Source organism: Neoarius graeffei, chromosome 16, assembly GCF_027579695.1.
Source record: "Neoarius graeffei isolate fNeoGra1 chromosome 16, fNeoGra1.pri, whole genome shotgun sequence".
Taxonomy (NCBI): domain Eukaryota; kingdom Metazoa; phylum Chordata; class Actinopteri; order Siluriformes; family Ariidae; genus Neoarius; species Neoarius graeffei.
Window position 1 is genome coordinate 59,521,471 of NC_083584.1, and position 25,420 is coordinate 59,546,890.

The 25,420-nt window shown below is 43.7% G+C and overlaps 1 protein-coding gene across 1 annotated transcript in view; it reads right to left on the minus strand.

The window, feature by feature from the left end:
• Positions 1-487: 487 nt before the first annotated feature.
• The window catches only part of irs1 (insulin receptor substrate 1), a 29,021-nt gene continuing 4,088 nt past the window's right edge, over positions 488-25,420 (minus strand). The window contains exon 2 of the mRNA XM_060943287.1: positions 488-1,723. Coding sequence (XP_060799270.1) covers positions 1,719-1,723 — 5 coding nt within the window. The 3' untranslated portion in view covers positions 488-1,718. The remainder of the gene's footprint in view (positions 1,724-25,420) is intronic.

Here is a 25,420-nt window from a genome sequence, read left to right on the forward strand (position 1 = left end):
AACTCCCAAACCTACTGCCAGTTTCTAAAAGATACATTCTTCAAGCAGTGGTATGGGAAGAAGTCTGCATCATTCAAGAAGGCCATGATTGTTATGCAGAACAATGCACCATCACATGCACCCAAGTACTCCACTGCTTGGCGAGCCCACAAAGGCCTTAAAGATGACAAAGTAATGACATGGCCCCCTTCCTCACCTGACTTAAACCCTATTGAGTACTTGTGGCCCCTTCTTAAGCATGAGATTTACAGCGAGGGAAGACAATACACCACTCTGAATAGCATTTGGGAGGCCATGGTTGCTCCTGCACAAAAAGTTGATCGTCAACAAATCAAAAAACTAACAGACTGGATGGAAGGCTCATGGCAGTTATTGAAAAGAAGGGTGGCTATATTGGTCACTGAATATTTTTGAAATGCTAGAAGTGTTTATTTGTTAATTCTGAGTTGTTTATTTGTTACACTGAAAATTAAAATAAACAAGTGAGATGGGAAACTTTAAGCTTTTCATTTAGTTGCATAATAATTCTGCACACTAAATGTTGCCTAATAATTCTGCACACTTATATATTCCCCTGAGAAGGCCTAAACTCCCCTTTCCTTTGTTAATCATTCTGGTTTTAGGTTTATTAACAATTTGGATTGACTGAGAGCACTGTATTTGTTCAACGATAAAATTAATCATCAGGAATACAACTTGCCTAATAATTGTGCACACAGTGTACATGAATTTCGAAACAACTCGCAAAAAATACTGGAAAAACTTTCTATGCTCGCATGAGGTGGTTTTTCAGATGATTCAAAATGGGAACGTTTTTCGCCTTTGATTAAACACCATCAGAGCTACTGTTGTGGATACAATCAAAATCCCATGCTGAATATCACGTCTCGGAGATCTGAACGACGAGCTTAAATCGTGCAACATCGCTCAGTGGACTCGCAGACCATTCGCAACTGTTTTTCAAGTTTTTTAAATAAATAAATCGCTTCTATTCTGCTTAACACTGCAATAGAAACCTGGCTACTCTGAGTGTTAAGGGCCAATGACTTGGAGCGAGGCTGATGAGGGAAAGTACGTTTATAGCTGCTATAATGTAACTGGTAACGATCTTTTGTTTGACGAGCTCATTCATAAATTCCAGTTTGGAATCTTTGACAAGCTGCTGTGGTAGAAACACATCTAATAAATAAATAAATTGCCTCAAATAATCACGCCACGCTGTCATATTTTATTCCTTAACCTCCTAAGGCCCAAGCTGTTTTTTACATGCATTTTTTATTTCTCTTTGCTATTTGGGCTTATTAGAACCTGATTAGAATAAAAACTAAGCATCATCTTTTGATAAGATGTACTTTTAGAGAAAAAGTATGTCCACATATGTGGATTCTTGTTCCGAATTTCTAAAAAGTGCTGTCCACGCATGTGACCGCTAAGCCCTAGGAGGTTAAGCCACGAAACTGCAACGAGCTGATTCTTGATCAGTACTGTCCCTCTGAGGTTTAATCATGTGACCCCAGGCCCTGAGGACGCCAAGTTTCATGAGTACTGCAGATCTGTGAAGGCCAGCATTCTGGAAGGTCCGAGTGTGCAGTGTAAGGTCCGGGTTATAGGTGAGAAGAAGCTGAGGTCCGGCTGATCAGTATCAGTATCAGTGAATTCTGAGGTTCGGCTTATGAGAGACAGAGAGAGAGAGAGAGGATGGAGGATGTAGTTGCTGTTCATTCTGTGGGCGAGAAACAGAAAAAGGACAGAGAAACCAGTCAGAGATGAACACAAAACACTAAACTGACACTTTACATCATTTATCAGGTGTTTCAAAATTGGCTGTGCTCCCTGGGTGGGAGGGGCATACTTTCTCTCCCCTGTCAATCACAGCAACGTTAGCCAATCATCAGCATCTGTGAGCTCATGTATGCGGAAGAGGGCAGATAGCACTCATGAAACAGAGATGAATTCTCAGTGGCACGCTATCAGCAGGTAGCCCAACGGCACTGAGGGGGATGTAGGACATTTTTAACCAAAGTTCGACCAAACAGACCAACATCAATAGAAGAGGATTTAACTTTAAAAAAAGACAATAAATAACGTGTCCTGTTGACGTTAATTATATAAGTTAACATCCAGGTTGCTCAGGTGTCACTCCATCTGATGAGTCGACTGAGTCTTGGATTGCAGTCGCAGAGCTACCTCAAACTGCAGGAGAAACAAAAACACAGAGCACCCGTGTTGAGAATGAATTGCACTCGTACCGTGACGCTTCGAGAGGAAAGCTGTAGGAGGGATGTGGGGCCCATGGTGGTGGTGGAGGTATTATTAGTGATCATTAGGGCCTAAAAGGAGGAGGCATGTTTGTTTATCCTGGTGGAAGTACAGCTGCAGTGAGCCCCAGGATGGAAAAAAACAGCCTCATCTCCACATCTCCAAGGAGGAAGAGGAGGAGGTGGTGAAGGATGAAGGCAAAGGCAAACCGCACGGCAGGTTTCAGCATGCGCGATATCATAGGGGCTTTAACAGTAGGGGGGTTTCCATTAGGGTTGGAGCTGTATGAAAAAAAAACATAGATGAACTTTGGTACACGCCCAGTCCCATGTCATTTGCTATTCGTTAACCAGAAAACCTGACTGACTCAGCAAAAAGGTAACAGTTTAATAACATACAGCAAGCTAGTTAGCTAGTTAAGTACAATAATATACACAGTGTGGGAAATAAGGCCGGACCGGCAGACATTTACCGGTAATTTTCACGTGTCTCTGTCTGTATTTCAAAAGCATCAAACCAGATGGCCCATCAAAAAGCTGTAAAGATATGGGTCTAATCTACTTCTAATTTTCTTCCCAATGTTACAGTGGGCGAATGCATTATGTCGTAACACAGCCTGTGAGATGGGGGCCCTGCGGGCATGACTTGAAAAATTCGTAACTCAGCCACCAATGGTTTAGCCCTGCCAAACATTATAGGCACCTCCCTCTCCCCGAGCCCTTCCGAACCAGCACAGGCATGGCCCGCTACAACCTCGCCTTGGCCCGTTATTCACCCCAAATCCCCCGTGTAAGCGCTGCTCACCGAAAACTTTAACACGAGCCCTGGCTTGAGCCAGCTTTTAAAAATTCATAACTCGGCCACCGATGGTCCTAGCCCTGCCAAACATTATAGGCACCATCCTCTCCCCGAGCCCTTCCGAACCAGCACAGGCATGGCCCGCTACAACCTCGCCTTGGCCCGTTATTCACCTCCGAATCCCCTGTGCAAGCGGTGCTCACCGAAAACTTTAACACAAGCCCTGGCTTGAGCCAGCTTTTAAAAATTCATAACTCAGCCACCGATGGTCCTAGCCCTGCCAAACATTACAGGCACCTTCCTCTCCCCGAGACCTTTCGAACCAGCACAGGCATGGCCCACTACAACCTCGCCTTGGCCCATTATTCACCTCCGAATCCCCTGTGCAAGCGCTGCTCACCGAAAACTTTAACACGAGCCCTGGCTTGAGCCAGCTTTTAAAAATTCATAACTCGGCCACCGATGGTCCTAGCCCTGCCAAACATTATAGGCACCTCCCTCTCCCCGAGCCCTTCCGAACCAGCACAGGCATGGCCCGCTACAACCTCGCCTTGGCCCGTTATTCACCTCCGAATCCCCTGTGCAAGCGCTGCTCACCGAAAACTTTAACACGAGCCCTGGCTTGAGCCAGCTTTTAAAAATTCATAACTCGGCCACCGATGGTCCTAGCCCTGCCAAACATTATAGGCACCTCCCTGAGCCCTTCCGAACCAGCACAGGCATGGCCCACTACAACCTCGCCTTGGCCCGTTATTCACCCCCAAATCCCCCGTGTAAGCGCTGCTCACCGAAAACTTTAACACGAGCCCTGGCTTGAGCCAGCTTTTAAAAATTCATAACTCGGCCACCGATGCCCTTCCGAACCAGCACAGGCATGGCCCGCTACAACCTCGCCTTGGCCCGTTATTCACCCCCAAATCCCCCGTGTAAGCGCTGCTCACCAAAAACTTTAACACGAGCCCTGGCTTGAGCCAGCTTTTAAAAATTCATAACTCGGCCACCGATGGTCCTAGCCCTGCCAAACATTATAGGCACCTCCCTCTCCCCGAGCCCTTTTGAACCAGCCCAGGCATGGCCCACTACAACCCTGCCTTGGCCTATCATTTGCCCCCAAATCCCCCGTATGAGCACTGTTCGCCAAAATCTTTAATATGAGTCCTGGCTCAAGCCAGCCTTTAAAAATTCATAACTTGGCCACCGATGGTCCTAGCCCCACCAAACTTAACAGGCACATCCCTCTCCCCACGACCTTTCGATAGAGCCCAGGCTCAGCCCAGTCCAACGTCAGGAGCGAGCGCAGATCGGGGAAAGCTTTAGCACAAGCCCTTGCTCCAGTCGCTCACGCATGCGGTGATTTAAAAATTCGTAACTCGGCCACCGAAGGTCCTAGCCCCATCAAAATTTACAGGCCCCTCCCTCTGCTCAAGTAGCACACTAAATAAGACAATAATAATACACTCAGGATTCACTGTTGTTTTTATTGTATGACGCAGTTGTTTTTAGGGTTGACAGTATTTGATTGATCCAGCTGGCTGATTAAGAGTTCAGTTTACATGAAACTTTGCAGTACAGTATTATGTTAAGTGCCGAACTGCCAATCAGTAATTATGTTGCTGTTATTATGTGCATTTTTTTCGTTCACAATAAGAATGACAGTCAGTCATATGCTTTGTAGGATGCAGATTTATATTTAATAGCTTTTATTTTCTAAGTTCTAGTCCCGCAGATTTGAGTCTGAATGCCAAATGATATTCCCGTGTCTAGTTTTGAGTCGTTTTAAAAGTCATTTTGTTACAAAGTTACTTGGAATCCCGAACTCAAAATTTTAACTCTATTACGTAAGAATAGTTGTATTGTCTCATCTCATCTCATTATCTCTAGCCGCTTTATCTTTCTACAGGGTCGCAGGCAAGCTGGAGCCTATCCCAGCTGACTATGGGTGAAAGGCAGGGTACACCCTGGACAAGTCGCCAGGTCATCACAGGGCTGACACATAGACACAGACAACCATTCACACTCACATTCACACCTACGGTCAATTTAGAGTCACCAGTTAACCTAACCTGCATGTCTTTGGACTGTGGGGGAAACCGGAGCACCCGGAGGAAACCCACGCGGACACGGGGAGAACATGCAAACTCCGCACAGAAAGGCCCTTGCCGGCCCCGGGGCTCGAACCCAGGACCTTCTTGCTGTGAGGCGGCAGCGCTAACCACTACACCACCATGCCGCCCTTAGTTGTATTGTTAATTACTAAATTTCTTATAGACTTATTATAAGCATAGTATAAAAATAGTCGTTGTTGACATAATGTTTGATGAGTGTTATAATAGATATAGAGTATGAGGACCAGTGAGTTGTAACCAGCTGGACCATCCTTGGCTCCTCGTACTTTTTTCTAGACATGGAACAGTGTGCGACTGTTTTCTTGGGTAGAACTTGAAGCATGTTTTCCTTAATCTTCTGACATTTTCTTGTAAATTATATTCAGTTTGTCGTGTAATTAGCAACTAATGTCAAGTGTAATTTGACCGGTGAAGATCACAAAAATGTGCCTGGAAGTAGCTGAGAAGCATCTACAGGCATCGAAAGCCCTTCAGCTTCCCCAGCCGCATTGTTCTGGGCTTTTAGCCCGTCATTCAGGCAGACTGAAATTTGGACTGACAGACAACATTTCTTCAGACTTGTCTGCTTAAAATTCCTTATTTCCTACACTGTGTTGATGAAGGAAAACAAGTACATGAAGATGGCTAGTTTGTGTAGCCATTTTGTTATCCTGTCCTGATAAAGTTTATAATGTAGCACATGTCTGCAACCTTGACAAAAGATAACCCAGTCACTGGCGTGTCAGCATAAGGCGAGCATTTTATTTCCTTTTAATATGTTTAACTGCAAGATAACTTGTGGAGTAAGCTAGAGAGTTATATCACAACCTTGCACTGCTTAGTTTTATCAGCACTTCAACACACACTATATGGCCAAAAGTATGTGGACACCCGAGTACTAAGCATCCCATTCCAAAACTATGGGCTTTAATTCGGCATTGTCCTGCTGCTGCTGCTGCTGCTGCGGTAACAGCCTCCACTCTTCTGGGATGGCATTCCACTAGTTTTTGGGGCGTGGCTGTCGGGATTTGTGCTCGTTCAGCTCCAAGAGGTTGGGCACCAAAAGACCTGGTACAAAGGTGGTGTTCCTAAAAAATTCATTCCAAACGTGTTCAGTGGGGTTGAGGTCAGGGTTCTGTGCAGGACACTCGAGTTCTTCCACGCTAATCTTTATGGCTGTCTTCATGGAGCTCACTTTGTGCACAGAGGCACTGTCAAGCTGGGACAGGTTTGGACCGCTTAGTTCCAGTGAAAGAAAAACATAATACTGCTGCATACCAAACAAGACATTCGAAATAGTCGTGTTTCTAACTTTGTCAGACCCACATATGGGTGTGACGGTCAGGTGTCCACATACTTTTGGCCATTGTTTCGTGTACCTGCATGTTCCTGATTCTGAAAAGTTTGTCTATTGTCCATGCATGCTACTGTAATTAATCCAACTACAATCTCAAATCAAAAAAAAAAAGGTGGGACGGTGTGGAAAATGCAAATAAAAAAAAAGAGAGCAGTGATTTCTAAATTTACTTTGACTTGTATTTTACTGAAAACAGAATCTCATCTCATCTCATTATCTCTAGCCGCTTTATCCTGTTCTACAGGGTCGCAGGCAAGCTGGAGCCTATCCCAGCTGACTATGGGCGAAAGGCGGGGTACACCCTGGACAAGTCGCCAGGTGAAAACAGAATGAACCCAATATATTTCATGTTTTGTTGGTCAGCTTCATTTCATTTGTTAATACACATCCATTCCTGTGTTTCAGTCCTGCAACACATTCAAAAAAAGTTGGTACGGGGACAATTTAAGGCTCGTAACAAGGTCAAAAAATGTAATAATGATGTGATTTGAAACAGGTGATGTCATCAGGTGACTGTAATCATGATTTGATACAAAATCAGTCTCCAGGAAAGGCCTAGTCTTTGAGGAGCAAAGATGGGCCGAGGAGCTCCAGTTTGTCAACAAATGTATGAGAAAATAATTGAAATATTTTTAAAATAATGTTCCTCAAAGAAATACATGAAGGGATTTGGATATTTCACCCTCTACGGTGCAGAACATCATTAAACGATTCAAGGAATCTGGAGGAATTTCAGTGTGTAAAGGGCAAGGGCTCAAGCCTAATCTGAACACCTGTGATCTCCGACCCCTCAGACAGTACTGCATCAAGAACCATCATTCATCTATATCTGACAGAACCCCATGGGCTCGGGATTACTTTGTCAAACCTTTGTCAAGCTCTACAATTGCTGGGTTTCAGTCACGTGACTTTTTTCAGCGGTTTTACTGGAAGTGAAACAGCTGGTGGTCTAAACAGCTCCCATAGTGCAAACAACTAGCGATAACTTATCAGAGTACGCTCGTAATCTAGAAGCCACTGCTGGCTTTAGATATATTCAGAAGATCGCTATGTGCAATGGAATCGACCCCTACAGTCTGGGAAAGAAGGATTTGTCATACGATCTCAAAAACTACCCTTCAGTCGAGTTCCCCGACATCTCGAACTATCTGGTGTTGCAGACGTCCTTCTACACCGCAAAACAGATGAAAGTGTGGAAGAGTATGGAGGCTTGGTATGTGGCTGGGTAAAGGACCTCAGTATCAAGTCACTGCTGAATAAATCCTGTATTGTTTTTGCCCGTGTAAGTTTTTTTTTTTTTAAGCTTTCCGTTCGCGTCTTCACAACAAAGCGCTGCAAGTGTAAATAAACAACAGTTCATTTAATTCTCACTTGTGTTGGCTCTTATCTCTCAGCTAAATCATTCACAAAGATCATCAGAAACCCCTTTAAAGACCTGGATCTTAGTTAAACAAGACGGAGACGTGATCACGGCGCATTGTAACTGTACGGCTGGGGAAGAATTTTGTTGTGACCTTCATGCGTATGCGCTTTGTGAGGAGTAAACAAAGAAACAGCTGGGGACTTTAGCGCTTTGTGACTAAAAAAAGTCCCGTAAAATAACAACACATAGCAAGAAAAGTAATTGAAAAACACTAAGGACGTAGCTGAGAGGGAAATACAAACCTTTCACCAAGTGATCACTGCAAACTCGAGCGTGCTTCGACTCGGCTCCCTTCGATTTCAGCGAGAGGTTCAAAAGCCGCCTTTATCGACGTCTGTTTGTGAAATCCTGTGTTCGTTCACCCTTTTTTATTAGTTCAGGGGGAACCCTGAAGAAACTTTTATCAGTTTCATGGTTTGATCGATTCGAACAACCTAAAACAACGCAAGTGTGAGGCATTTTTCATGTGAGCAATGACAGAGGCTCCAACTTGAGAAATTGCAAAGAGGGAGATTCTCCCTCTCTGCGAGTAGCTCGGAGGGAGACAAGTTTGAGCGCCGTGTGTGTGTGTGTGTGTGTGTGTGTGTGTGTATGACACATTTCGTGTCAATTTCCTGTCAATTAAATCTTATTAATAGTAAAATAAATCCAGTGACTATAGACCAAACTTTAATATGCCTAAAGTCAACGTTAATGTCAATAATGACTATTATAAATTGCCAATGGTAGACCCTCTAATGATAATATTCTTCTAATAATATTCTAAGTTTAAGTTAGTAAAAGTCAGACAAAAAAAGTCAGACAAGTTTGTTAGAATCTAACGTCTGGTCTGGTGATCTAACCTTGTCAGATATCGGGTCGTCTTGCTGCCGTCCAAAATAGTCCGCCATTCGTCCCTGGCGACCATCGTGACGGGCGATCCAAACTTTATCTTGGTGATTTTCTGATATTTTTTCTTCGTAGTTTGGCTTTCACCATTTCCACCAACAGAACTTCGTTTCATTATCTCATTCAAGAGAACATAAAGTTAAAGACGAGTAGGCGAGAAATGCAGACGAAAGGCAGATGCAAAAAAACAAACAAAATGGTTGAGTGTCGCGGGTTTTCTCGTTCTCTCGCGCGTATCATTAAAGGGCCCGTGGCATGGTGGTTTGTTGATGCTTTAAACGGGCTCGTGGAGGTTTCCGGATGTTATATCCGCAGCCTTTCTCGAAATGAACCCTCAGCACGTAGATATAGCCTCCTGGGAGAAAGCCCCATTTCAGCCCTTTTCCCAGTGCGTCGTTTTGCTAATGAGAAGCATGGAGGCGGGGAAGGGTAGAGGGTGGGGGCGGGCCATGGGGGGAGGGGGAGGGGCTTGACCAAGCTGCGGGCATGCTACCTGTGTGTGAACAGTAGCAATGGCAGGTCAAGTAACAGTCCAAGCTTTCGAGCATGCTGCATGCTTTTTGGTTTTGTAGTGCAGAGTACCTGGCTAACTGCAGGAAGCGGTTAGCTGCACAGCTAATGTAGCCATTGCAAGGCTAACGCGGCACCGATTTTAAAACACGGCAAAACGACTTAACAGTTATACACTTACTTGTTCGGTGTTTGTTGCTGATGCGGCAGGGATGCTTGGTACGGACCCAGGCTTCAGTGACAGTTGATGTGCAAAACCTGCCCTGTACTGTCCCAAGTTGTGGAAACATTCCTCAGGAAAATGCTTCCGACAAACATACACCGTCTTAGGTAGACTCGACGGCGTATTATTGGAGTAAATAAAATTAAGCCACTGCGTCTTCAGGGGCTCTCCCGTCGGCAGTAAAAACAGACTCTTTTCTGTGTTGTCACATCCATGTACAGCGCAATTTCCATGTTTCGCTCGCTTAGGTGGTGCCATGTTGTTGTGTCCTCTATGGTCTCCTCACTACAAAATTGAAGTGACGTATCTATGGTGGCAACTTTTGAGCTGGGCGGGCAATCCATACAGTGGGTGGGAATCCAGAGGGGGGGCGTGGGGATCATCTCCCTTGCTGACGTAGTAAAGAGAAGAGCCTATCAACGCGCTATTTTGACGCGCCATTCTCAAATGTTGACAAAGGGTGGGCATAGTTTGGTTTACACATTATGACATTTCTAGCCACTGGGGTGACTTAAGAAGGTCAGAGGAACTCATTTTAACGTTAAAAAACCTCAGAAAGTGAAAATTTCATGCCATGGGACCTTTAATAGCGCCATCTGTATGCTTTATCGGTAACTGCTGAGACATTGGGTGGGCTCAAGTGTGTACCCCGCGGCATACCGAATTCCGCTTGATTCATATGCACGCTTGATCTGCACATGCATGCCTCCGGCATTCACTCCAATCCCCCCGTTACGCCGATCGGAGTACTGACCGACCGGGGAATCGGCGTATACCGTGGGGTACACACTTGAGTCCACCCATACAATGTCAGACACACGAAAAGCGGAAAGTCAACTATTAATTTTCGTCAACATAAACGTATCAATTTATATATTTTTTTAACTAATCATGTGTAGGAAGGGCAGGCGGGAGATTTTAATGTTGTCAGCGGGAGGATTTTCTAAATGTTCCCTAAAGCGGGAGATCTCCCGCCCACGGCGGGAGAGTTGGAGCCTCCATACAAACGCTTTGTCAACTGAGCTTTGGTAGACCACCAGCTAAAGTTTTGAATAATTAATGAGGCGGCTGTGACATCACGTGAAACCCAGTAATACAGAGTTACAGCCACAAATGCCAGTTAAAACTTTCCTATGCAAAAAGGCAGCCTGATGTTAACTGTATCCAGAAGCACCGTTGACTTCTCTGGGCTCGGAGGCATCTGGGATGGACCGTCACATAGTGGGAACGCATATTGTGGTCAGATGAATCAGTATTCCAGGTCTTTTTTGTAAGAAATGTTTTTGTAAGAAACACGTCCAAAAGCCAGGCTGTGTCATGGTATGGGGTTGTGTCAGTGCCCTTGGCAAAGGTAACTTACACGTCTGTGATGGAGCATTAATGCAGAAAAGTAGAGATTTTGGAGCAACATATGTTGCCTTCAAAATAACATCTTTTCCAGGGAGATTTCAACAAGACAATGCAAAACCACACGATACACACGATTACAAAGGCATGGCTGTGGAAGAAGAGGGTGTGTCCCCTCTTCTCTCTGTTAGCAGGAAGAATGGGACAAAATAACACCTGAAACGCTTCATCACTCAGTGTCTCCAGTCCCTAAACATCTTTTAAGTGTTGTGAGAAGGAATGGGAATATTATAAAGTGCTAAATGCTTTACTGTCAACCTTTTTTTTTTTTTTTTAAATGCGGCCCAAGAATCAAAATTGAAATGTGGTTATTTTGAAAAAAAACAACAACAGCAACAATAAAATTCATGAAGTAGAACATCAAATAATGTGCTGCTGTGCTGTTTGTATCGGTAATCGTATGGGGCCGAGTAAAATTAAGGATTAATTTCATGAGTGAAACTGATCCTTAATTTTACGAGGAACCATACGATTACTTGTTTATAATATCTCATCTCATCTCATTATCTCTAGCCGCTTTATCCTTCTACAGGGTCGCAGGCAAGCTGGAGCCTATCCCAGCTGACTACGGGCGAAAGGCGGGGTACACCCTGGACAAGTCGCCAGGTCATCACAGGGCTGCACATAGACACAGACAACCATTCACACTCACATTCACACCTACGGTCAATTTAGAGTCACCAGTTAACCTAACCTGCATGTCTTTGGACTGTGGGGGAAACCGGAGCACCCGGAGGAAACCCACGCGGACACGGGGAGAACATGCAAACTCCGCACAGAAAGGCCCTCGCCGGCCCCGGGGCTCGAACCCAGGACCTTCTTGCTGTGAGGCGACAGTGCTAACCACTACACCACCGTGCCACCCTGTTTATAATATATAGGGCCAAATTCTTGGTGCGTTCATGTGCTATGGGAATTATGGTAAATACCAAACGCCGACATGGAAAGCACACATGAACGCCCCCTCTTGTGGTATTTTCCACCGGGCAACTCGTAGAAAATTTTGATACACGAGTTGCCGAGATGAGATGAACTTTAAGCTTTTCAACATGGCGGCGAGCGGTACAAGACACTTGAATGGTAAGCATTGTACGCTACTAAAGTTTTTTTTACTAGTACTAGTGGGTAGTTTTTGGTGTCTATGCAATGTTGCATCATTAACAAGTGTAATATAATACGTTAGAAATCCGTTTCCTTTAAAAATGTTTTGTTATGGTTTGTTTTTACCTATCCAGAGCAGACGCTATTGCTAACCATAGCTAACTAACTATTGCTAACTAGCAGTCCGCGTCTTTTGTCAACAACAACAAAAGCATGTGAACGCAACACACTGGTAAATACCACTTCCCAACTGGAAAATATCATCTTCCCATAGCACATGAACGCAGCATCATACTTCGGAAGCCATTCACGTTCACAACATTTGTCATTCACGTTTTCCGAACCAGTCCGGGCGCAAGACTATCTTGTACGTTTGAATCAGTTTCTAAAGCGTCTTTCATCATGACACGGCACAAGGATTTTGAAAGTGGTTTACAAAATTTTATTGGAACTTCTTTACAAAAGCCATTTTGTTGGCAAAATTTGCTCCTTTTTGTAACCGTAACCAAGCAACGAACTAGGCAATAGCATTTCAGAAATACGGCCCCGTGTTAAGGAAAAAAAGCCCTCCTTGATTGACCAATCAGAATTGAGTAATTTGGCCCTATGTACGGTATTATAATGAGTGCAATACAGGTCATAGATTATTTACAAATGACTGTTTTCTGATTTGGGGTTGGAGTAAAAAACGTTTCTCTTAGAACCGTGTTGGAGTAAGTTACAGCACTGAAAACCTTTGCAAAAGCCATTAAGTAGGGCTTATTTTTTTCTTTGGTTGAAGATCCTACTTGTCCACCAGGCAGCCACAAAAGAAAAAGAAAGAAAAGAAAAAAAAAAGAAAAGCTCAGACACTGAAGCTACTTGCTTTTGAGAAACCTTTGCTTATAATATTGAGTCATTTTCGAGCTACTGGTGCTTTCATTGGCAGGTAGAGAGCAGTGGCGTGAACAATCCGTACGCCTCGGCTCAAAGCGTGGAGCGGAGAGAGCTGAGGAAAGTGCACTGAGGCCTCATCTGAGAGCCAGAGCAGTAGTGGTTTCGGTGAAACCTCATCTATAAATACAGCGGCGTAACGAGGCACCCTCGGTGCGGAAAAACATGAAAGTCTACCTCACATCCTCGCGGCGAGCACTTTTATAGGAGCCACCGTCTTTAGAGGCGCCCTCTTCTTTACTTAGAAAACCAGTGAGCTGGAGGAAATTGCAGAGGGTAAAATTAAAAGCTGCCGCGCTGTGCAAACACGCCGTGAGGGAAGGGAAAGGGAAACGCCACTCAGAACGCTGCCCCGCCTTCGAACGCATGGAAAACGGGACCCAAACAAAGACGGCTGGAATTCTCGGAAAAGCCTCGCTGAACGAGCGTTAATCGCATTTCTCGGCACTGTTATTGCATTCTGTATCGCCCCGGATACGGTTAAGGTAAAAAGCTTCACTGCAGGAGGTGATTTCTGTCCCAGCTGTACAGCCAGAACTCATATTTAACCCCGGACTTCTGATGATGCTCCCTTGCAGAAAAAAAATCACCGGACAGATAGAGAACGAGAGATCATTGAAATGACAAACAGGTTAAACATACTGAGAGGAAATAAAGAATGCTAACCACACTCCAGGGAATTTTTTTAATCTTATGTGCGATGTGAGGACGGAACATCCTTGTCAGGTGTGTGCACGCGATGTGCTACAACATGTGTTCGAAGAGGATAATGAACGCTTCCTTTCATCTTACCTTGCTAATTGGTTTGTCGTACGTTGTTATTATGTTACATAATGCGTATTAGCGAACATTACAGTACAACCCCGATTCCAAAAAAGTTGGGACAAAGTACAAATTGTAAATAAAAACAGAATGCAATGATGTGGAAGTTTCAAAATTCCATATTTTATTCAGAATAGAACATAGATGACATATCAAATGTTTAAACTGAGAAAATGTATCATTTAAAGAGAAAAGTTAGGTGATTTTAAATTTCATGACAGCAACACATCTCAAAAAAGTTGGGACAAGGCCATGTTTACCACTGTGAGACATCCCCTTTTCTCTTTACAACAGTCTGTAAATGTCTGGGGACTGAGGAGACAAGTTGCTCAAGTTTAGGGATAGGAATGTTAACCCATTCTTGTCTAATGTAGGATTCTAGTTGCTCAACTGTCTTAAGTCTTTTTTGTCGTATCTTCCGTTTTATGATGCGCCAAATGTTTTCTATGGGTGAAAGATCTGGACTGCAGGCTGGCCAGTTCAGTACCCGGACCCTTCTTCTACGCAGCCATGATGCTGTAATTGATGCAGTATGTGGTTTGGCATTGTCATGTTGGAAAATGCAAGGTCTTCCCTGAAAGAGACGTCGTCTGGATGGGAGCATATGTTGCTTTAGAACCTGGATATACCTTTCAGCATTGATGGTGTCTTTCCAGATGTGTAAGCTGCCCATGCCACACACACTAATGCAACCCCATTCCATCAGAGATGCAGGCTTCTGAACTGAGCGCTGATAACAACTTGGGTCGTCCTTCTCCTCTTTAGTCCGAATGACACGGCGTCCCTGATTTCCATAAAGAACTTCAAATTTTGATTCGTCTGACCACAGAACAGTTTTCCACTTTGCCACAGTCCATTTTAAATGAGCCTTGGCCCAGAGAAGACGTCTGCGCTTCTGGATCATGTTTAGATACGGCTTCTTCTTTGAACTATAGAGTTTTAGCTGGCAACGGCGGCTGGCACGGTGAATTGTGTTCACAGATAATGTTCTCTGGAAATATTCCTGAGCCCGTTTTGTGATTTCCAATACAGAAGCATGCCTGTATGTGATGCAGTGCCGTCTAAGGGCCCGAAGATCACGGGCACCCAGTATGGTTTTCCGGCCTTGACCCTTATGCACAGAGATTCTTCCAGATTCTCTGAATCTTTTGATGATATTATGCACTGTAGATGATGATATGTTCAAACTCTGCAATTTTACACTGTCGAACTCCTTTCTGATATTGCTCCACTATTTGTCGGCGCAGAATTAGGGGGATTGGTGATCCTCTTCCCATCTTTACTTCTGAGAGCCGCTGCCACTCCAAGATGCTCTTTTTATACCCAGTCATGTTAATGACCTATTGCCAGTTGACCTAATGAGTTGCAATTTGGTCCTCCAGCTGTTCCTTTTTTGTACCTTTAACTTTTCCAGCCTCTTATTGCCCCTGTCCCAACTTTTTTGAGATGTGTTGCTGTCATGAAATTTCAAATGAGCCAATATTTGGCATGAAATTTCAAAATGTCTCACTTTCAACATTTGATATGTTGTCTATGTTCTATTGTGAATACAATATCAGTTTTTGAGATTTGTAAATTATTGCATTCCGTTTTTATTTACAATTTGTACTTTGCCCCAACTTTTTTGGAATCGGGGTTGTACATTAACGGCATTTTGCAGACGCTCTTATCCAGAGCGACGTGCAAGAAACCCAGAGCAGCCCGGGGAGCAGTTGGGGGTTAGGTGCCTTGCTCAAGGGCCAGGGAATCAAATCGGCGACCTTTTGGTTCTCTAACCATTAGGTCATGGCTTCCTATAACACTTTTTAAACATGTGACTAGCCAACACAATGGAGCTCTTACTTCCCTGCTGAGATAGCTAATAAAAATGACATGGAAGTAGCTGTGTGTGTGTGTGTGTGTTTTGAGGACCACACACTTTCGGGGAGCGATATTTCCCTACTTGTAGATGCAGTAATGGTTCCTGCCTCTTTACAGTGTGTAACTCCTTATAAGGGCATGAGAGGGGGGGACGGTACTCATCCTCTCAGAACTCAATGAACTAGCGTCACTCAGTCAGGCGCGCACGCACACACACACAGAGCCAGCCAAGGCTCGAGCGTATGAAGACAATTTTAGCTTGATCACACACACTCGTACGCGCTCGGTGGGGGATACGGTTACAGATGTGTGACCAGTGTGTGCTCTCACTGACGTCAAAACGCAGGTCAGATTCACACACACGGAACATTTTGACTCTTGAGAAAGGTTTACACCCGCACACCTACTAAATCTATAACCGATCATGTGGAATGCCCTTGCAAACTTGTGTGCGCACACACACACACACAAAACAGTGAGCATTTCTCATCGCAAATGCTGATATTTTAAAAACTCTGTCACGGCATTGTGTCTTGTGCTCGAAACAGTCCAATGAGCACAGGAGGAATTCTTCTTAAAAATCTAAAAAAAAAACCTGAAAGCTTAGTTAGTTTGACTACACACACACACACACACAAATACACGTCACAAATAAAAGAAATCAGAATAAAAACAAGTCAACAATAAGGACACCTCATTTTGGGAGCTTGTGAAAACAAAGCCTCAGTATCAGGCGGTGTGTGTGTGTGTGTGTAGTGGGAGAGACCCTGTGTGCCAAATACCATTCCCTTTAGCAAAGGAAAAACTTCCATCTACCCCCACCACCACCACACACACACACACACACCAGATGTTTAGCCTACTTCAGCAAGTTGAGACACACACACACTCACACACACACGCTTCCTTTTATCTGCTCTTGAAATAATACAATGCATTAACACAACACACACTGGCATCAACACATAGACACTGAGCTGAGGTGCGACACACACACACACACACACACATTCTACACAAAAAAAGATAGCGTGCTGGAACGCACAGCGGCACGACGCCGCGTGTTGGTGGAAAACAAAACAAACAAAAAAAAAAGTGAGAAGTGGCACAGACATGCCTGAGCGAACACACTTCACAAAGTTTCCATTGCTGCTGTGACCTCGATGATGAAGGCTCATTCACACACACACACACACACACACGTACACAAAATCTGATGCAAGCAGCTGTCGAGAATATACACAATTACACACACGAACATACACAAAAACAAACAAAGTCTCTGAAAGTGCTGGGACGGTTCACTGTAACTGCGAACCAAACGTCCTCAAGAAGGTGAGAGAGAGAGAGAGAGAGAGAGAGGTGACGTGAGGACACGGTGGTAAGGGATCCAAGTGGGCTCTGAGGAACTCCTCCTGACCAGCGCCTCAGCAGGGTGGAGTGGAAGCTCTGTGATGTGTCCACACTCGGGATGAGTCTCCCGAATAAACGTAACCTCTGAATATCGGTAAAAGATCATCGACCCGTCACCTGTCTGTCCGCTCGAGTCGTGGAAGCGTCTTTGACTGACAGATGTAATGTCGAGAAATAATAAAAAGAAAGAACGCACCTGGGGCGCTGATTATTCTCCTGTAACTGCATGTCCTGAAAAGATGCGTTTCATATTTCTTATAAAACATTTGCGTGCAGACGAAGTCAATTTTTATCGCTAAAATCAGGACAAGGCATATGTTTCAGCTGAGTTACAGTGGTGCTTGAAAGTTTGTGAACCCTTTAGAATTTTCGATATTTCTGCATAAATATGATCTAAAACATCATCAGATTTTCACACAAGTCCTGAAAGTAGATAAAGAGAACCCAGTTAAACAAATGAGACAAAAATATTATACTTGGTCATTTATTTATTGAGGAAAATGATCCAATATTACATATCTGTGAGTGGCAAAAGTATGTGACCCTCTAGGATTAGCAGTTAATTTGAAGGTGAAATTAGAGTCAGGTGTTTTCAATCAATGGGATGACAATCAGGTGTGAGTGGGCACCCTGTTTTATTTAAAGAACAGGGATCTATCAAAGCCTGATCTTCACAACACATGTTTGTGGAAGTGTATCATGGCACGAACAAAGGAGATTTCTGAGGAGCTCAGAAAAAGCGTTGTTGATGCTCATCAGGCTGGAAAAGGTTACAAAACCATCTCTAAAGAGTTTGGACTCCACCAATCCACAGTCAGACAGATTGTGTACAAATGGAGGAAATTCAAGACCATTGTTACCCTCCCCAGGAGTGGTCGACCAACAAAGATCACTCCAAGAGCGAGGCATGTAATAGTCGGTGAGGTCACAAAGGACCAAAGGGTAACTTCTAAGCAACTGAAGGCCTCTCTCACATTGGCTAATGTTAATGTTCATGAGTCCACCATCAGGAGAACACTGAACAACAATGGTGTGCATGGCAGGGTTGCAAGGAGAAAGCCACTGCTCTCCAAAAAGAACATTGCTGCTCGTCTGCAGTTTGCTAAAGATCACGTGGACAAGCCAGAAGGCTATTGGAAAAATGTTTTGTGGATGGATGAGACCAAAATAGAACTTTTTGGTTTAAATGAAAAGCGTTATGTTTGGAGAAAGGAAAACACTGCATTCCAGCATAAGAACCTTATCCCATCTGTGAAACATGGTGGTGGTAGTATCATGGTTTGGCCTGTTTTGCTGCATCTGGGCCAGGACGGCTTGCCATCATTGATGGAATAATGAATTCTAAATTATACCAGCGAATTCTAAAGGAAAATGTCAGGACATCTGTCCATGAACTGAATCTCAAGAGAAGGTGGGTCATGCAGCAAGATAACGACCCTAAGCACACAAGACGTTCTACCAAAGAATGGTTAAAGAAGTTAATGTTTTGGAATGGCCAAGTCAAAGTCCTGACCTTAATCCAATCGAAATGTTGTGGAAGGACCTGAAGCGAGCAGTTCATGTGAGGAAACCCAGCAGCATCCCAGAGTTGAAGCTGTTCTGTACGGAGGAACGGGCTAAAATTCCTCCAAGCCGGTGTGCAGGACTGATCAACAGTTACCGCAAACGTTTAGTTGCAGTTATTGCTGCACAAGGGGGTCACACCAGATACTGAAAGCAAAGGTTCACATACTTTTGCCACTCACAGATGTGTAATATTGGATCATTTTCCTCAATAAATAAATGACCAAGTATAATATTTTTGTCTCATTTGTTTAACTGGGTTCTCTTTATCTACTTTTAGGACTTGTGTGAAAATCTGATGATGTTTTAGGTCATATTTATGCAGAAATAAAGAAAATTCTAAAGGGTTCACAAACTTTCAAGCACCACTGTAGTTCCTGTCCTCACTGGCATCGCGTTCATGTACTCGAAGCATTCGACGTTTAACTTCGCAGAAAGCAAAATGAGCTCGAAGGGGGGGGGGCTTCCAGAAAACGTCTGTTAATATTCGAGATCCGCCGTGACGCTAATTAGGATAAAAATAAACCTGTGCAAATCATTTCAGGTTCGCACGTTGACTCCTACGACCGGACTCCGATGCTTCTGCGGAACTTGAGCGCAAAAGCCGCGATATATAATTTAGGATATCCGCAAAGTCAGGACGTAATTTTCTATTTTGTATTTATTATTTGGAATGGAATTAAAGGATAAGGCAACTTTTGTACAAAATCACCACAAATAGATAGATAAATATATAAAGTAATCGATCATGGAATTTATAGAGAAAGAACAGACCGCATAACAGTATCTTTTAACTTTTAATAATATGGGCTTGCGCTGAGCTCAGCGAAGATGCGTTCCGCCATATTGATCTACTGCGTGACGTCATGCGGCCCACCACTGAAAAGAACTCTTCAGTGCTTCATGGTAATAAGGTAAAAAAACAGTACAATCGCTTCTTCAAAGTTTCACCAAATGGTTTTATTTATGCAACTTAAAGCTCATAATACTGTATAACTTTGGTCGAGTAAAAACACGGAGCAAAAACATGGCTGAATCCTGAATGACTCCTATTTGGATTTGTCCTACCAAGCCTACTGCGCATGCGCGAAGCGGCTCGGCTCGGTTTTCCCTTTCGGGCGCTCTCGTTTTCTGTTAGAATTTGGTAAAGAAAAAAATAAATAAATATTATTTACCAGCTTACCGGGTCCATGAACATAAATCTGACAGCTGACAAGGTTGGGATATAAACGAATCAAATACAAGCCACCCGCCGGGACTCCTTACTGTCATCACAGTGATCTGTCTGTAAACAGTTTTCATGGGCCCAGTGACGTCACAGATCAGACGGAGGCGCATTAACGAAAGATTCTGATTGGTTTATAGTTGCCCACAATCTCAAAATGGCTGCCTCCTCCAACTTCGGCTCCTCTGTGTCAATTCATGATTTCAAAGTGAAAAATATTTTTTCATGTTCGATATATAATGGAAATAATTAACGGAATTGATTACGTATATGTTTTTCTCCTATTACACACACTGTACAAAAGTTGCCTTTTCCTTTAAAGCTTACATGGATTTCAGACATGATTATATGTTTATAACCCTTCCTGTCAGCGACGACCCTCAGAGACCACCATACCTGAGAGATCCGAAAACCGTCCACACAGCGCCTTTTTTTTTTTTGGATCCGTCTCCATCCAGCGACTCTCGAGTCCTTCAATAAACATTAAACAAAAAGCCTGACGTCGCTGAACTTCGACTCAGATCCTTTAACCGCGACATCGATCAAAGGGTCCGTTCTGCATGAGTCAGAGTCAGTGACTCAGAAAAGCCAGGACGTGTATCACAGCTCTCGTATCAAGTCCTGACCAAACATTTTACTAAAGAAAGAAAGAAAGAAAGAAAGAAAGAAAGCCTATCCTGCCCTAGAAACAGGATCTCTGACACCACAGCACTGCTGAACGTTCGATTCTAATTGGTCACAAGGTGATTCAACAGCTCTCTCTACAAGATTTATATTAATATCTTTTCATGATATTGTTTCTATAGCAACAACCTACTCGTTAGCCATGTTTCCATTAACCTTCTTAATACGCAATTTGAAACCGCTAGTGATAGAAATGTGAATAAATCGATATTTCGTGAGATTGAAATATAAACATGTTTTTCGCATTTAAGTCACATGGCATGATGGAAACGCGACCTTTCTGAAAAAAAGAGTGTTCTGTAAGAGCTATCGCGAGAGGAGAAACGCAGCTTTAATCATGTCACAGACTCAAAACGGAGCATTCGCAATTGTGGTTGGTCAAAATTGTTCAAATATCGCGTCTATATGGCTACAGTGTCTCGTACGCTGGGCGCTCCACGTAATCTGACAGGTTCAAATCGTGCACGGTTGTTGGTTTCGTGTCGTTTTCTTTGACGACGGAGGACTCTCCGGTGGCACACTGTAAAAAAAGAATAGTTGAGAATACTTGAAATTTCAAGGCAACAGTCTGCATTAAGAATTTTATGTTTTGCCAATGATGTGCCCATGATAATCCAAACTATGATAAAACTGTTATCTTTATTAAGAATTCTTAATTAAGTCAATTTCCAATTCCTCATTCTGCCAACACAGATTTCTCTTTTTGCTGAACAGTGGCATTCACAGTAGTACAAAAAGGCAATTGAGGTTATCAGACTTTTTGGGGGGGCTTTTTTCACCTTTATTTGGATAGGACAGTGTAGAAACAGGGAAGGATCGGGAAATGACCACGGGTCAGAATCGAACCCGGGTCCCCGGATTTATGGTATGGCGCCTTATCCACCTGAGCCACGATGCCATACCCATGATGTGGGTTTTAAAAACTTTATTTCAATATTGAAGTTTTGTAATTGTGTAGAACAATGAAAAAAGGCATGTATAGTTTAATGATAAATTGTGATTGGCTCAGGTGGATAAGGCGCCATACCATAAATCCAGGGACCCGGGTTCGGTTCTAACCTGAGGTCATTTCCTGATCTCCCGCTCATTTCCTGTCTCTACACTGTCCTATCCAAATAGAGGTGAAAAAAGCCCCAAAAAAATCTAAAAAAAAAATTGTGATAACCTCAATTGCCTTTTTGTACTACTGTGAATGCCACTGTTCAGCAAAAAGAGAAATCTATGTTGGCAGAATGAGGAATTGAAAATTGACTTAATTCAGAATTCTTAATAAAGATAACAGTTTTATCATAGTTTGGATTATCATGGGCACATCATTGGCAAAACATAAAATTCTTAATGCAGACTGTTGCCTTGAAATTTCAAGTATTCTCAACTATTTTTTTTTACAGTGCAGTGCTTTGCAACAATCAGGAAGTTTTTCCGCCACAGGAAAGTCTTCAGGACACAGACGTTTACGCTTTCTGGGTTTTTTTTTTTTCCAGCTTGTAGGTAATAACAGAAACGAAACGTACATCTTTATACAGATAAAATAGGTAAACGTGTTTATCTTTAATAAATAAATAAATGGCCAGTGCTAGATCACAATTCTGCATCAAATCACAGCACACACCATTCCTGATTTATCCTCAATTATACGTTAAAAACTTCATCTTTTGCGTTCCACTCCCGACTCCTTTACCCCACCACCGTCTACAGTATGTTCACATCCACCCCATTAGCATGCCTGCTTCGTTTACCACACTGACTCTTCTTTCCTTTTGCCCACTACAGTCAGATGGACTGGAGCGGGCGGAGCCTGCAATCGTCTCATCCTGACCCGGCCCACTGGAGAACTCGATGACCCCACCCAACCCCTCCCTACCGGCCAACCGGTACGCGGCCCCAAGTTGCTCCCAGCGACTCGCTTTTGCGGCCCCTTAATATGCTGTGACATGAAAAAAAGCGAGCGCTGCGGCGACAGTGTAACCATGGAGACTGGCGCCGAGAGCAACCAGCTGCAGTGTAGCATGCACCTATAATTAAAGCCAAAATATTCAAATACACACACACCCCAAAAATAAAGGGCAATAATTTGTTTACACACACACACACTTAAGAAAACTTCAAACAAATGTAACTTTCTGAAAAAAAAAAAAATTAAAATCCAGTGCATGTGCTTGCATGCGTGTGAGTGTGAGAAAGAAAGTGAGATAGGAAAAATGATACTTGGAAAGGGTGGGGACGTGGGACGCTAACTCGTCTCACCCTGATCTGGCCCGCTGAAGAACTCTTTCACCTCAGAGAGAGAGAGAGAGAGAGAGAGAGAGAGATGCATGCATCATGTTCGGTGTAGCCGTGTAACAAGCACCTCTCAGCTCCTGTCACTGCTGTGGGGGCTGTAAAGCGTTCACATGCGCAGAGCCTTCACACTCAAACCCCCCACCGAGTTGTTCATTCGTTCCGACGATGAAGTGCCAGGATTGTGACTGCATCTGAATTAGTAATCATCTGGACGCCTGCTTATTGTTTGCATGAGTCAAGTTTGTCTATAAACAATACAACAGCATCCAGAACACTGAGTGCCGTAATGCGAAGAAACTCTCGAACCCTTTACCTGGCCCCTCATTATGCTTACGATTATTGTTCGAATCCTCGCTGACTGGCAGAAATACTACGTTTTGAACCACGGATTACTAGTAGAGCCGAAGCAACCTTGACTTAACTAAAAACTCCACACGGAAACATACTAAATATGTTTAGATTTGAAAATTGTCGTGTTTATAGATTTTGGTGTACTCTTTTTTTTTTGCCATTCCCATTTCAAGTTTCGCGAGTCGGCCTAGTGTCTACCTCTCGATCGGGAGATCGCGAGTTCTACTTGCGGTCGGGTCCTACCAAAGGCCATCATAAAAATGGTACCTACTACCATCTGGCAAGGCATGCTACAATACAGGTGCAAGTGGGGAAGTCAAACTCTCGCGGTTACCAGAGGACTAGCCCCCCACTGTAACCCTAGCTGTATAGGCGAGAAACCGAGGGCTATCAATACGGAGATCGGCGCCGCACCCATACGCCTCAAACAGCTGGTTAGTACTGGGACAGGAGACTGCTGCCCCTTTTCCACCAAAGCAGTTCCAGGGCTGGTTCGGGGCCAGTGCTTAGTTTGGAACCGGGTTTTCTGTTTCCACTGACAAAGAACTGGCTCTGGGGCCAGAAAAACTGGTTCCAGGCTAGCACCAACTCTCTGCTGGGCCAGAGGAAAGAACCGTTTACGTCAGCGGGGGGGCGTAGTTGTTAAGACCGACAACAATAACAAGACCGCGAAAGATCGCCATTTTTAAGCGACGAGAAGCAGCAGCTGTACAAACGCGAAGTCATCCATTATTATTGTTGTTGTTGTTGCTGCTGCTTCTTCCGCGTTGTTTTTGCTTCGATATTCGCGCCAAGGTTTATGCAAATGTAGCGATGTAACTGACGTATACAGCGATGTAATGACATATACAATGATGTAACTGACGTATACAGCGATGTAATGACGTGTCTTCTCTTAGCACCGCGAGCGATGGAAAAGCAAGCTGGTTCTCAGCTGGCTCGCAAGTTGAACGAGTTGTGAACCAGCACCAGCACTGGCCCCGAACCAGCCCTGGAACTGATTTGGTGGAAAAGGGGTATGTCTGGGAAGACCAGATCCTGGCGTGAGAGGGACTTTGACTTTTTTGATACGACACGGTTACATCGAAGACTCAGCTCGGCTAGTCAGCGATCTACAAGATCACTAGCATGATGATCTTGACGACCACATCAGCATAAAGTTTCAAAGCCCATCTGTTTCAGCAGCACGTACGAATGACGAGGACAGATGAAAAGACTAAAGCGCTGCTGCATCACTTTCAGAAGAACTCATAGAACTCGGAATTAAATCATTTGACAAAGCAAAGTTGGAGCAGAACATGGACGACTCCGTGCTCGCAAAAATCTAGCAAGCGGACTAATGAGTAATGTTTACCTCAAACCTCATCAGAACAGTGAACTGAGTCGTTAATATTATAGATTCACCAAGCTGTATACTGATTTCTTTAAAGCAAATACTCGTACAAATGTTGATTTAAAGTCAGGGTCCGAACCCGAGGTTTAGGTTTAGGACAGTCCAGACTTTCCGAGTTGAGGACGTGTTTCCTCATTGGAGGTTTGAAATTCTGGTTGAACGCGCCGTTAATACTGTGGCACCTTATCTGCAGGCACTCAAACAGCATTATGGGTAAGGTAGCCATGAAACCGAGAAAACAGACCAAAATGTAAAAAAAAAACCCAACATTTAAATAAATAAAATACACTTTAATTCTAAAGATTAATACACAACTCGTTCAGGGTGGATTTTTTTTTCTTTAAAAGCGAATACTCCGAAGAAAAGATCACACACAGTTCACGCTCGGATCATTGACAAGAAGGTCAGTATTAATCAGCTGCTGTGCGAGCACAACTGTGTCGACGCTTATTGCTGAGTCACTTGCTGACTCAACCGTTCAGGACCAACTCCAGCACAAAGCAGCACAACACGGACTCAAAGTCAAAGTACTTGTTGCGGTATGAATAAGTGCGAGCAGGTCAAGCTCACTGCACTCCATTCACACAAACATATGCAGCATGTATCAGTCTTCATTTGTCTCCCACGGCGAGGGCACTGTAGTTACACGACACCCCTACACCCCTTCGAAAGCTCAAACTGCACAAGTGGGAGCTGTTTTATAAACAACATGACATGCACATTCCTTATTCAATGCTATGACAAGACCTCTTACACTCACTTTTTCCACACAAACATACTCACATAAAATTCAGTATCGAAACCTTAAAAAGATCTCCAAGA